At 43.8% G+C, this 13262-nt stretch overlaps 2 protein-coding genes across 4 annotated transcripts in view; both read left to right on the top strand.

The window, feature by feature from the left end:
• Positions 1-4200, top strand: part of PARP15 (poly(ADP-ribose) polymerase family member 15) — a 50413-nt gene extending 46213 nt beyond the window's left edge. The window contains exon 13 of the mRNA XM_039477219.2: positions 3793-4200. The gene's annotated coding sequence lies outside the window, so the exon portion shown is untranslated. The remainder of the gene's footprint in view (positions 1-3792) is intronic.
• Positions 4201-9698: 5498 nt separating this feature from the next.
• Positions 9699-13262, top strand: part of PARP14 (poly(ADP-ribose) polymerase family member 14) — a 53257-nt gene continuing 49693 nt past the window's right edge. The window contains exon 1 of one of the 3 annotated variants that reach the window (XM_003941656.4): positions 9699-9931. In XM_003941656.4, coding sequence (XP_003941705.3) covers positions 9745-9931 — 187 coding nt within the window. In that variant the 5' untranslated portion in view covers positions 9699-9744. The remainder of the gene's footprint in view (positions 9932-13262) is intronic. The other 2 variants (XM_074404247.1, XM_074404248.1) reach the window with 2 other exon arrangements.

Raw genomic sequence — 13262 nt, 5'->3', positions numbered from 1 at the left:
AGGACCCACCATGTGGAAGAGCATGGAGAATACAGCAGGATTTCTGCTGAAAATCCTGAAAAAGCAGAAGTAAAATTGATGCATATTGAGCCTTACCAAGGATGCAACTCAGCCTCAACTCATCACAGTGCATATAGGATTCAGGTGGCCAGCCACCAATTAGAAACAAGATGCTTTATAAAATTAATATAATTTTTATTGTATATGGAAAAAATAATTGGGCAAGAACATCAAAGGGTATTTCAGATTCAAAAAGAGTCATTTTGTCCTAGCAGACATTAAATGTACTGGTAATCAATTTGAAACTCTTGGAAGACAGAAATATCCATAATGAAAATATTAAAAAGACCCACACTTTCCACCACAATCAGAAAAAACAAAAACAAAAAAACCAGGTAAATTGGGAGTTAAATACTTTTAAAATAAAAATACATATATATTAAAATACGTGTTTTTACACATATAATTTTTTACATAAAACATGTAATGTTTTATAATATGTAGTTTTTATACATACTATTTTAAAAATATGTTTTACACATATTTTTACACATATATGTTAAAATAAATACACTCATATAAAATACTAGCACTAGGGGAAATCACTTGCTGATTGTTGTTGGAATACAAATAAAAAAAGATAAGTCCATTACTTAGATAGTTTTATCTTTGATGGAATGAATACCAATAAAGCTGAAATTTAAAAATTCAGAAGACTGGACAAAAGGTTTGCACATAAAGACAAAAGTTCAATAACTAAAAAGTATGAAGAGTGCATATAAATAGGTAACCATACCGTTTATTAAACAAATGATTAAAAAACAGTTCATACAAGAAGAAACACTGTCAGTAAATCACAATTTTAAAACTATTCAGTCAACCTTGTTGGTAAAATAACTGCAAATTAAACCTACTGTGAAGTTTCATTTTGTGCCTTAAAAGAAATTAGAAAAACTTTAAAAAAAGTTATAAAAGCCAAAGCCTGCAAGGCTTCAGGAGGCAGATATGCTCATGCATTAATGATAGCAGTGTAAATTGATTCAGTCTTCCTGAAAGGCAAAATGGTATTTTATTGAAAGAATCATAAATATGCCTAACCCCTGACCAAGTAATATAATTTATCCTGAGGAAATAATGTTTAATAAAAAGTATATGTATATATAATGTTTATTTTATGATAGTAAAACATTGGAATAAAGCTAAGAGCCCAACAATATAGATAGATAGAAAGAAGCTAACTATGGCATATCAAAATGATATACTCTAGTGATATACTAAAAATGATGAATATAAACATGCTATAGGAAACAACATATTTGGATAAATCATGTTGCATAAAAGGAAGAATACCAAATTGAACATATATACCCATTATGACTATAACAAAACTGTGAATATACATAAGCAAAGTGAGGAAGGGTCAGGCCTAGGAAATGTTTCCAGCTGGGTTAAGATCAACAGACTCATAGTGAATTATTCTGTCAAGTTATTAAAAATATTAAATTTTTAAAAAACTTTAATATTGCTATGATGAGATTGTCCTTACAGGGCATTGAATTGGCTTATAAAGATACAGTTTTTTGCTGCCTTCCTAAGCTGCACAGATGGACAGATGACAGTGTTTCTATCTAGTTATAGGAATTTTGTTGAATCTGTATTTTGATTGAAAGATAAAAGGCCAGGCCGGGGTGGTGGTTCATGCAATCCCAGCACTTTGGGAGGCTGAGGCGGGCAGATCACCTGAGTTCAGTAATATGAGATCAGCCTGGCCAACATGGCAAAACCCCATCTCTACTAAAAATACAAAAATTGGCCGGGTGTGGCGTCATGAGTTCATGCAATCCCAGCACTTTGGGAGGCTGAGGCAAGAGAATTGCTTGAACCTGGGAGGTGGAGTTTGTAGTGAGCAGAGATCGAGCCACTGCACTACAGCCTGGGTGACAGAGCAAGACTCTGTCTCAAAAAAAAAAAAAAAAAGGAAATTCAATTTCTGTGTCCATAACAGAGTTGTACTGAAACATAGCTATACATACTTGTTTATGTACATGCTATGGCTGCATATGGGTGAATATGAGTCAAAAATTTAAAATCTAATTCAGGTGCACAAGAGGAAAGGAAATTCTCCTCCCATTTTTAGTTTTGAAAATCTGTAATTGTTACTTCTCTTTCTGCCGTTTTGAGATGTATAAACATATTTTTTGAAGCCTTTGTTAAAAGCCTCTTGCCAGTTTTACAACACAGGAATGTTTTCTCAAAAACCTGGGAGCCGTCTCTTTGAAATGTAATCACCAAGGAAGATGGTGTGCCATCTCCCAGTTTCCATGGGAGGGCAGGAGCCTGACTTCAGCTGGCATCTGGCTCCAAATCATAACTACTTACTTGTCATAGAGATATGAGAAATTTTATTATTTCTTTGGACAAAGACAATTAGCTAACACCGGTGGCCATTCCAGTTACCAGGTGGTTTAAGATGACCTATGTGTGACAAATTGTATTGTCAAGTCCTCTTTTTACCTGAGTAATAGTTATCAATTAAGAACATGTGTGTAATGGGGTGTATCTACTGGACTATGTAAAAAGGTGAGATTTCTTTCTGTCTTTGAAACCTTTTCAGTGGATTCCCTGTGATAAGCATCATGTTCTGGTTTAATGCTTATTCAGTAATAAAATTATTTTCTTTTTCTTCTGCTTTGTGGAGAGGTTTTCTGAGTCAGCAGGAGATTTGGTTTTTTATTATATTTCCCTAACAGCTGCTTCTGGTTTAGGATGGCAGAATTGAGTAGTTGCAACAGAGACCATATGTTCTCCATAACCTAAACTATTTACTCTCTGGCTCTTTATAGGAAAAGTTTGCAGTCAAACCTGGGCTTGGTAACTAGATGTGGATGCAAGATACTTAGAGAAAGTTAAATTATTCAGTATAATAAAGTGAGGAATTCTGAGTTTATATGGGTGGCTTAAAGAGAAGCAGTAGGGGCCTGAGAACGCAGGGAAGGGGGTGATCAGAGGAGGTGGATCTTAGGGCAAGGGGTTGCAAACCCAAATATCTAGAGGGGCTGGGATGCCAATGAGCAAAGTGAGCCAAATGGAGATTTCAGTGAACTGGAGCCAGGACCCTTGGTCGAAGCTGATGGCAAACCATCTGTTTTTGTTGTTGTTGTTGTTTGTTTGTTTTCCCAGAAAGAAGCTGTAAATCTGAGGTTTTATATGAAAACTCACACTTTTAAAATGTTAGAATCTAACTTGAATTTTTCGAAAGCAGGTCTCGGGGCAGGCTTCAGTTTGGTGGCCACCAACTTATGACTTCTGATCTCAAGTGGGAGAGTCAGGTGGGGGGAACTCTCCATGTTAACTGTTAAGGGTTTGGACAGGAAATGGCTGATAAATTAATTCTTAGAAATAGCTATGTGTGAACTTAGACTTGGGAGTTGATTCCTACATTGAGATGTAATTAATCTTCAGTACGCATATTAGTGATAATTTGGGAGTAAGAAATGGGAGAGTATTTCTAGAGCAGAAGCAGTGTGAAAACAGGACCACAGAGGCAGGAGCCACGGAGCAGATTTCAGTTGTGGACTTTCTCTGGAAAGATGTAGGCCCCTGAAAACAGGCATTGCAGAGGGCTCTGGGCCTTTCCACAGTGCACTGAATGAGGATTTCAGACATCTTATTTAGATATCAAGTGAAACACAATTCAAACAGGATAGAGAACTTAAGAGACTTAGAATAATGATTGACATATAGTAAGCCCTCAATGAATGTCAGCTCTTGTAATTAACTACTGTTTTCTAGAATACATATGGAAACTCAGTTCATTTGCCAGGATGTAACACCTGCCAAGAAACAAAGGAAGATCAATCACTTTTCAAATCCAAAGGAAAAGATTTGGAGTATGTGTGGTTTAAATGTCTGGACCGAAGCAGGAGGATCACTTAAGCCCAGGAGTTCAAGACCAGCCTGGGTAACACAGCAAGACTCCGTCTTTATAAAAAATTTAAAAGTTAGCTAAGTGTGTTGGCATGTGCCTGTAGTCTCAGCTATTCAGGGGGCTAAGATGGGAGGATTACCTGAGCACAGGAGATTGAGGCTGCAGTGAGCCATGATTGAGTCACTGCACTCCAACCTGGGTAACAAAGTGAGACCCAGTCTAAAAAAAAAAAAAAAAAAAAAAAAAAAAAAAAAAAAAAATTAAAAATGAAACGAGGCCGGGCGTGGTGGCTCAAGCCTGTAATCCCAGCACTTTGGGAGGCCGAGGCGGGTGGATCACGAGGTCAAGAAATCGAGACCATCCTGGTCAACATGGTGAAACCCCGTCTCTACTAAAGGTGCAAAAAATTAGCTGGGCATGGTGGCACGTGCCTGTAATCCCAGCTACTCAGGAGGCTGAGGCAGGAGAATTGCCTGAACCCAGAAGGCGGAGGTTGCGGTGAGCCGAGATCGTGCCATTGCACTCCAGCCTGGGTAACAAGAGCGAAACTCCGTCTCAAAAAAAAAAAAAAAAAGAAACGAAAGAAAAATATCTGCAAATTCTTAAACACCCCTCCAATGAGGAAGTGGAGTCTATTTTTCCTCTTCTTGACTCTGAACTGGACTTTGTGACTCACTTTTTTTAGAGGTAGGGTTTTTCTCTGGAGTGCAGTGGTGGGATCATAGCTCACTGCAGCCTTGAATTCCTGGGCTCAGGTGATCCTAGCTATGTTGTTCAGGCTGTGACTCACTTCTAATCAACAGATTGCTTGAGAAGTGAAACTATAACTTCTAAGGGCTAAGTCATAAAAAGCAATACAGCTTTGGCCTCTCTCTTGCTCTCTCTCAACATGCCTTAGGAGCTGAGCCACCAAGTTGAAAGTTCACCTACTCTGAAGGCACCATGCTGGAGAAATCATGTGGTGAGCCCATATATTGATAGAGATGCCAGAGGAGTTCCAGGGGTTCCAGCCCCCAGTTTTTTTAGTTATCCTAGGCTGTGTACCAGATGCGTAAGTAGCCTTTGAGATGCCTCCAGCCCCACCCACAGTCTGATTACAAATTTCTCAATTCTTGAGAAAAAATTGCCTAGTTTAGTCCAGTCAACCCCCAAAATCTCGAGGGATAATACCACTAAATTTGGGGGAGGATTGTTAAGCAGGGAAAGATAACTGGAATATTATCCTCATCTTCTGCTGTATCCCCCCAAAATTGTTTTAAGTTAGCTACATTGCCTACTATAAAAAGAGAGTCATTTATACTGAAATTTCTTTCATGTTCATGCCTTTAAATTACTAACAGATTATGGGATTTAGGAAAGAAGCTGATTTGTAGGATAGGGATTTAATTTATTTTAATTCAGGCATATAACTGATATATATATATATATATATATATATATATATATATATATATATATAATTGCACTTTAGGTTTTGGGTACATGTGCAAAACATGCAGGATTGTTGCATAGGTACATACATGGCAATGTGGTTTGCTGCCTCCATCCCCCTATCACCTATATCTGGCATTTCTCCCCATGTTATCCCTCCCCAATCTCCCTACCCCCCACTGCCCCTCCTCTAGTCCCCCCCAACAGACCTCAGTGTGCGATGCTCCCCTCCCTGTGTCCATGTGTTCTCATTGTTCAACACCCACCTATGGGTGAGAACATGCGGTGTTTGTTTTTCTGTTCTTGTGTCAGTTTGCTGAGAATGATGGTTTCCAGATTCATCCATGTCACTACAAAGGACACAAACTCATAGCTTTTATGGCTGCATGGTATTCCATGGTGTATATGTGCCACATTTTCCTTGTCCAGTCTATCATCAATGGGCATTTGGGTCAGTTCCAGGTCTTTGCTATTGTAAACAGTGCCACAATGAACATACGTGTGCATGTGTCTTTATAATAAAATGATTTGTAATCCTTTGGATATATACCCAGTAATGGGATTGCTGGGTCAAATGGAATTTCTATTTCTAGATCCTTGAGGAATTGCCACACTGTCTTCCACAATGGTTGAACTAATTTACACTCCCACCAACAGTGTAAAAGTTTTTCTATTTCTCCACGTCCTCTCCAGCATCTGCTGTCTCCAGATTTTTTAACGATCACCATTCTAACTGGCGTGAGATGGTATCTCAATGTAGTTTTGATTTGCATTTCTCTAATGACCAGTGATGATGAGCATTTTTTCATGTGTTTGTTGGCCTCATAAATGTCTGCTTTTGAAAAGTGTCTGTTCATGTCCTTTGCCCACTTTTGAATGGGTTTGTTTGTTTTCTTTTTTTCTTGTAAATATGTTTTAGTTCTTTGTAGATTCTAGATATTAGTCCTTCGTCCAATGGGTAGATTGCAAAAATTTTTTCCATTCTGTTGGTTGCTGGTTCACTCTAATGACTGTTTCTTTTGCTGTACAGAAGCTCTGGAGTTTAATTAGCTTCCATTTGTCTATTTTGGCTTTTGTTGCCAATGCTTTTGCTGTTTTAGTCATGAAGTCCTTGCCTATGCCTATGTCCTGAATGGTTTTGCGTAGGTTTTCTTCTAGGGTTTTTATGGTGTTAGGCTTTATGTTTAATAAGTCTTTAATCCATCTGGAGTTAATTTTAGTGTAAGGTGTCAGAAAGGGGTCCAGTTTCTGCTGGTATTTAGAAACTACAATAGAGTATTATATATTTTATTATTTGTAAATTATGTGTTATCCAACCATTATATCAGTATAATTTATAACAAACATAACACTTATGGAAACTTTGTTTCAAAAATCTGGTGGCTCAATATTTAACAGCCATTACTGGCATAGTGTGATAATAAAATACTGTGTTTCTATTTTTTAAAAAATATGATCTAGATTATACTGAGAATGAATGCTTGAGATATACACATGTATGTTTGATTCAATGGTTACCTAATTGGATGACGAGGAAAGGTCTTTACACAAACATGGAAGGATCAAGTCTACTCTGGACTCTTCTGGAGAAGCTGCCTTCACCTTCCACTCAACTGTAGTACTGGTGAAACGAAATTACTTCTATTTGGGAAAATGAACCATTAGGAATTACTGTCTGGCTAATTGAGGGGTATGGAGACTGTCCCTATGGAGGTTTGAAGAAGATAAAGCTCCCAATAAGGGACTTGAGCATAAGGAGTAAAGCCAAAGACTGTGATGTGTCCATCAGGGGGCTCCCTCTGACCGTGGAACTTCTTGGGAGTGCTTTTTCCCTTCATTTATGGACATGTCTTATTTCGGGGTGACTGGGCCAGGAGTTTCAGGAGCAAAATGAGGTGGAGTGGTGGGCATGAGGTACCTACAACTCGCTGATTCAGGACAGAAGGCAAAGTAGTCCTTTCCTTCCTTTACACCTCAATGGGAGAAATGGGGAGGCTGATGCTAGTTTGCAGAGAAGCTCAAAGGAGCACGATGCTAGGCTACAGCAGTTTGTAGAGAAACCAGACGGAAGGAATTTAGGTGAAGCAGGGAAAGGGAAGTTCAGCCAAAAATGCAGACATAGGTTGTTATATTAAGATGAGCTGTGGCTGTGAGGTGGAAGGAGAACTAAGGAACAGCGATATGAACACGGCCACTTCTACAGCAGAGGGGCACCCCCACCTCAGGCCCTGAGAAGACCGTGCTTCCCAGGAAGAAAGGATCAGAAGGCAGATACCCACAGGAGACAGAATTGTGAGAGGATAAACATTCTGTGGGACACTTCAAGTGAACAGGGGGAAAATAACTTACAGAAAATAAAGTACTGCAGGAGCTAATGCTGTTCAGCAATTTGCTCCTTCTAGAACTTTCCTTCCCTGGCTTTCAAGACCTGCCATCCTGATCCTCTGATAGCTCCCTCCCAGTCCATCCAGGTGTCATAAGCAGACTTCGAGTGGTAAGATACGTTGTTGTTGATAATTAAAGCCTCAAAAGTGATCCAGAAATGACCCTGATTTTATTTTTATACAATAATGATGTGAGAAAAAAGGGAAACTGTTTGCTGAGTTCTGGAACCCCAAACTCAGGGGAAAGAGGGAGAGGAGGAGTGCCGATTTTAGTTGTGGTTTAGAGTGAGATGGAAAGGCCCTGGGGAGAAACAGTCACCGCATTTGGCTGAGGGCGCGGGTCCACCCCTCTTTCGCAAGCTGTGCTGCGGTGTGTTTGCGGGGAGCAGGGTGGGGGGGGGGGCAGTCCAGAGCAGTTTGGATCAGATGATGAACGCCATCTGCAGGTAGCAAGCTGGAGGCAGGAGAAAATATCTGTCTACTGTTTAGCATTGTTACAGAGCCGAAATAAAAGCCAGGTAAGCCCTTTGGCCCATCTCTGGTTCTCTTCATTCTGAAATTCAGCCCGATCTTGTAACCCCACAAGCTGCTGCCTGGCTCCTTCTTCCCCTTCACAGTCACATCTCTGCAAAGAGCCTGTCACGCTTGCTGCTTCTGCTTGCTTCCTTCCCTTTCAGTCCTGAGTAGCTGCCATTGCCCTCTCCTCCCTCCTCACCAGGAGACAGTGCTTGCCGGTCCCAAGCAGTCCAGAAGACATTTCTCTGACCTGAGGTATCGGTAGCATGGAATGATAATCCCCTCTCCCCCCACCCTCGACTTACAAGACTCCTTTATTTTGGGTCAAGGAAACACACAGCCCTAGCCTCTTCCCCACCACTTGGCCTCCCCTCTCCCCTCTTGCAGTTGCCAACTATTACCCAGCCACTTGCGCGGGCCATCCTTGGCTGACCATGGAGTCATCCTTGAGCTTTTCCTTCTCTCAAGGCTCACATCCTTCAGTAAATCCTGCTTTTACTATTAATTGAGAATCCTCGTTTTATCAGTTCTTCTCTGCCAGCACCCGGGTCTCAGCCACTCTTGTCTCTCACTTGGGACACTATGGTAGCCACTTGGCTGACCTCTCTGCCTCCACTCTAGCCACCACGCCGTGGCCGGAGTGATCCTGTATGTGTAAATCACACCGTGGAACCCCACTTCCCAGCCCTCCGAGGCTGATATCACTGGGGTTATCAGGTTACATGTCACCGCCCCATAAGCCCTCCCTGAGCCACCACAGCTGGGCCAGGAGCCTGTAGTCATCTGTTCCAGGAACACCTGTGTATTCTTTCCCAGAGCACCTATTCCCCCTGTGTTCACCATAGCTCCGTGAGCTCGGCGAGGACTGAGTGAGTGAGTGCACGGCGCCTAGTAAATATTCCACCAAAAAACTGTGAGTATAATTGTTTCTCACACATTTCTAGATGTGTAATATACCGCATCAAGGAACAGAAGGCAGAACAGGAAAAGCAACCTAAAATTCTGATAATCCCATTGATTGCTGAAAATGCCCCCAAATAGGCTGCAGACATTCTAAAAGGGCCACAGTTGGCGAGTCATTTTATTGTTTTGTAAAGGGTCGGCTGGGGGCAAAAATTAACTGATCCTTGTGTTTACTCAAGCTCTGGTGTCCCACAGCTGCTGACTTCATCTGCAGTCGGGGCAAGCGGCCGGCACGGGGCCGGGAGTTACTAGGGGGCGTGGGAGCCCGCGGGGCACAGGTGGGCCGAGGCCGCCTTCCCGCGGCGCAGCTGGCCGGCCCCAAAGGGTTACTTTGGCCTTGGCTGTGCGAAGGTGGGGAGGTGGGCGGGGGATGACTCGGCCATTCCTGGGTCCGCTGTGTTAGGCTGAAGGCAAAAAGAAACCAAGGCCTGGGAGTTTTCCAGGAAACGAAAGCGAAAGAGTCAAAGTTAGCCGCCCGGAGCTGGCGCCGCCCTCGCAGTCGGGCGGAGAGCGGGGCTGAGGATGGCGGTGCCTGGCTCCTTCCCGCTGCTGGTCGAGGGCTCTTGGGGCCCCGACCCCCCAAAGAACTTGAGCACCAAGTTGCAGATGTACTTCCAGAGCCCGAAGAGGTCGGGAGGCGGCGAGTGTGAGGTCCGCCAGGATCCCGAGAGCCCGTCCCGCTTCCTGGTGCTCTTCTACCCGGAGGACGGTGAGGGGCGCAAGGGGTGGGCTGAGGAGGGGGCACGTCTGCTCTTCCTCCGGGGAAACGGCGGAGGGGCACGCACCGGAGGGGGTCCCTCCCGGCTCTGGGGCTGCTGTAGCGGAGGGGGCCAGGGCGGGGGCGGGGACGTCAGAAAAAACTCCGAGGGCACCCGGGGCGCTGCGGTTCCCCCGCGCCCTGCGTTTCCAGGCGCTTAACTGCGCGGCCTGGAGGTGGCGGCGGAACCGCTCCAGCGAGTCCTGATTCCTGGATCCTTTTCTGTCTTTCCCTGTTGCGGTGGTGTTACTGTTTATTGTTGTTGTTGAAGGGAGGGTATCCTCTTATCATCCTTTCCTGTCTTTTCCTGTTATTATTATGTGGGGAAAGAAGCCGGTTAAGAAACGTGACAAGTCACAGGTTTTCTTCGGGGGCCTTGGAGATTCCCAGTGGTCCTGGGGTCACTTGGGAGAGGGGCAGAGGCGCTGTGTGAAGTCACACGGCCTGAAGGCCAGCGTAGAGGCTTCGCAGCGTCCACGCTGGAGGGGCTGTCGATCGACCAACAGGCTCTTTGTTGAGGGCCTGCCGGGGCCTCTTCCCTCAGTCTCGGGTGGGCCTCAGATTGGGAGCAAGGATGACATTCTGAAGTGATTGTGGGTTGCGAGATTTGAGCTTTGGAGGGAAAGTCGGTAAAGCTTCCTCCTCACAGGCCATTAAGGGGCTTTCTTCCCTCCTCCCCACTACGGTTCCCGTTCAGGAAGGGCCAAGAACCCACCGATGATCTGCTGGTTCAAGGGCCTCCCTGGTCTGCAGTGGAAAGCCCGTGACCTGCAGCTCCCAGAATGGGCGCCTTTTCCACCGGCATCTTATAGATGGATGCTGACCCATCGGGATCTAGTCAACTCCTAATTACGCCTTCATGTCGCTGGATTTGGGGAAGCATTTGGGCCAGATGAGAGGCAAGGATGCTGAGGCCCAGGCCGTGCAGTTGGAGTGCCCCAGCAGGGATCTGAAAAGGAAACAGAAAAAGAACGATGCACAGAAGGAAGGAAGGAGCCATGCTTGGCTCATGGCCCTTATGAAAACAAAATATCATGTTTTCTTAGGATTAATTTCACCAAGGAGAGCTCAGAGGCAACCGTGTGATACTTGTCATTTCCCTTTCGGGTGTCACTTTTCCTTGAGCGTTTTTCCCGCTTTGATTTCAGAGGTCAACATCATCATCCATCTGGCCCTTAAGGATGCTTCTTTCTTCTTCAGATTCCACTATCCTTAGGAGTAGGTCTCACCTGCATCTGAATGACCTGGAGAACAGGTTAACTAGGCACCTTCCTAGCTCTGTCTTAGAGATTCAGGTTCAATGAGTGTGGGGTGGGTGGGAAGCGCATATTTAACCAACAACCCAGGTGACCTTGATGTGTTAAAGTGTTAGAATTTCTGTAGTTTGTTGACAACCCCAAATGAACAAAAAGAGAAATAACTATTCAACATTTAAAAAGCATAAAAGTACTAATAGCACAAAACATAATTTTGTGATGATAACTCAATTCTAGCCCTCCAAGCAGAAAAGATTTCAGTCTTTCTGCTGGGCTTTTGTCCTTGACTGGCCCCAGACCACGACTCTTCTTTCTCTATCCCCCCTCTTTCTCCACCCCCAGGCTGCTCCAGTGGCCCCTTTTGTCTTATCCCCAGCACAGATGACCCAAAACTTATTAAAACTCTCTAAACCTTAGGCCGGGCCCAGTGGCTCACACCTGTAATCAATGCCAGCACTTTGGGAAGCTGAGGCAGGCAGATCACCTGAGGTCGGGAATTTGAGATCAGCCTGACCAACATGGAGAAACCCCATCTCTACTAAAAATACAGAATTAGCTGGGCATGGTGGTGCATGCCTGTAATCCCAGCTACTTGGGAGGCTAAGGCAGGAGAATCACTTGAACCCAAGAGGCGGAGGTTGTAGTGAGCCAAGATCGCGCCATTGCACTCCAGCCTGGGCAACAAGAGTGAAACTCCATCTAAAGAAACCCCAAAAAACAACAAACTCGAAACCTTGCAAGGTCGAAGTTCTCAGTTTCAGTTTCCTATTTGAGGAACCACTTTCTCAGTAACAAGGTGGCAGGAATTTGCTAACAATGAATGACCCACCCTTGAAGTCCCAGAAATGCATTCTTCTTCTGTGGAGGATATTCTCCACCCTCTGTCCTCCATGCCAAGAAGTGGCCTCAACAGGTGCAGGCCCGTAGCATAACGTGATTTGATTCATATAAACTGTAAGAATGAGCCCACCAGCACTTCTCTGTATTTGTGTATAGCAAATAGAAAGGAATGGGAAGCCATATCTCACTTTTATATAGTTCGCTGGATTTCTGAAAAGTTGGTGTACATTGACATAACATCTGTTTCAGATGTGTCTATTTTATCATACTTTCCTGACATATTTAGGTTCCTGGTTATTGTCAGTTTCCTTGTGGTAAGGGAACCCGTCGTCTCCTTAAATAAAATTAAATGTTGATGATCTAAGGTTGGTGCAGGCAGAAGACTGTCCACATGGGTAAGGGAGGCTGGACATAAGAGTTTCAGCTTTTTCCTCCCAGATTCACTTTCTCCTTTTTGATCATATACCCATATTACTACAAATTATTCTCCTGAAATACTTGTGCCCATAAATATTGCCCACCATCTGAGTACAGACTGGCACATTTAGATGCCTGAACAGGACTTTATCAAAATCTAGGGAATAGGAAAAGGACTGTAGCACAGAGGCCCGTGACTCTAGGTAACTTGGCTTACAAGATGTAGCTTGTTGCTGGGCTTCAGGGTCCTATCCAGTCCTCAATCCCCACCTTTGTTTAGTAAACCACTTCAAGCGTTTGTGTGGAAACATCTGCCCTCCTCATAAAGAGTGAGCTTAGAATCTGGAGCTTCTTCTTAGGTTGTTTCTGAGGTCTGGTTCTGAGTTGGCATCCAGTTAAGACCCCACTTCCTCCACACCCTTCACAGAGGGTTGAGGTGGGAAAGCTATCATGCCCTCTTTATGAAAGATTCTGACCTACATCTTTGACCTCATCAGGCCAGCCATATCAGAACACAGCATGGTGACCCAACATTCACGCTAGAGCTACACCTGTCACCCGTAGGGCACTGTGGCAAAAGCTCCCTTTCCCCCTAACCTCTTTGCACCTTCTGACTGTGTTGACCACCTCCTTGAAACTCACTTCTTTCCTGTTCTTCAGGGACTGAGATGTGCTGATTTTCTTCTTATCTCTTTGGCTGCTCCTTTTTATAATTGTAACTCACATCTGCATCGTTCTTGAGGATGTTACAGAGCACATTCGTGGACACC

Source organism: Saimiri boliviensis, chromosome 8, assembly GCF_048565385.1.
Source record: "Saimiri boliviensis isolate mSaiBol1 chromosome 8, mSaiBol1.pri, whole genome shotgun sequence".
Lineage (NCBI taxonomy): Eukaryota > Metazoa > Chordata > Mammalia > Primates > Cebidae > Saimiri > Saimiri boliviensis.
Note: the sequence above shows the minus strand (reverse complement) of the source record. Positions and strands in the feature narration are given on the sequence as shown.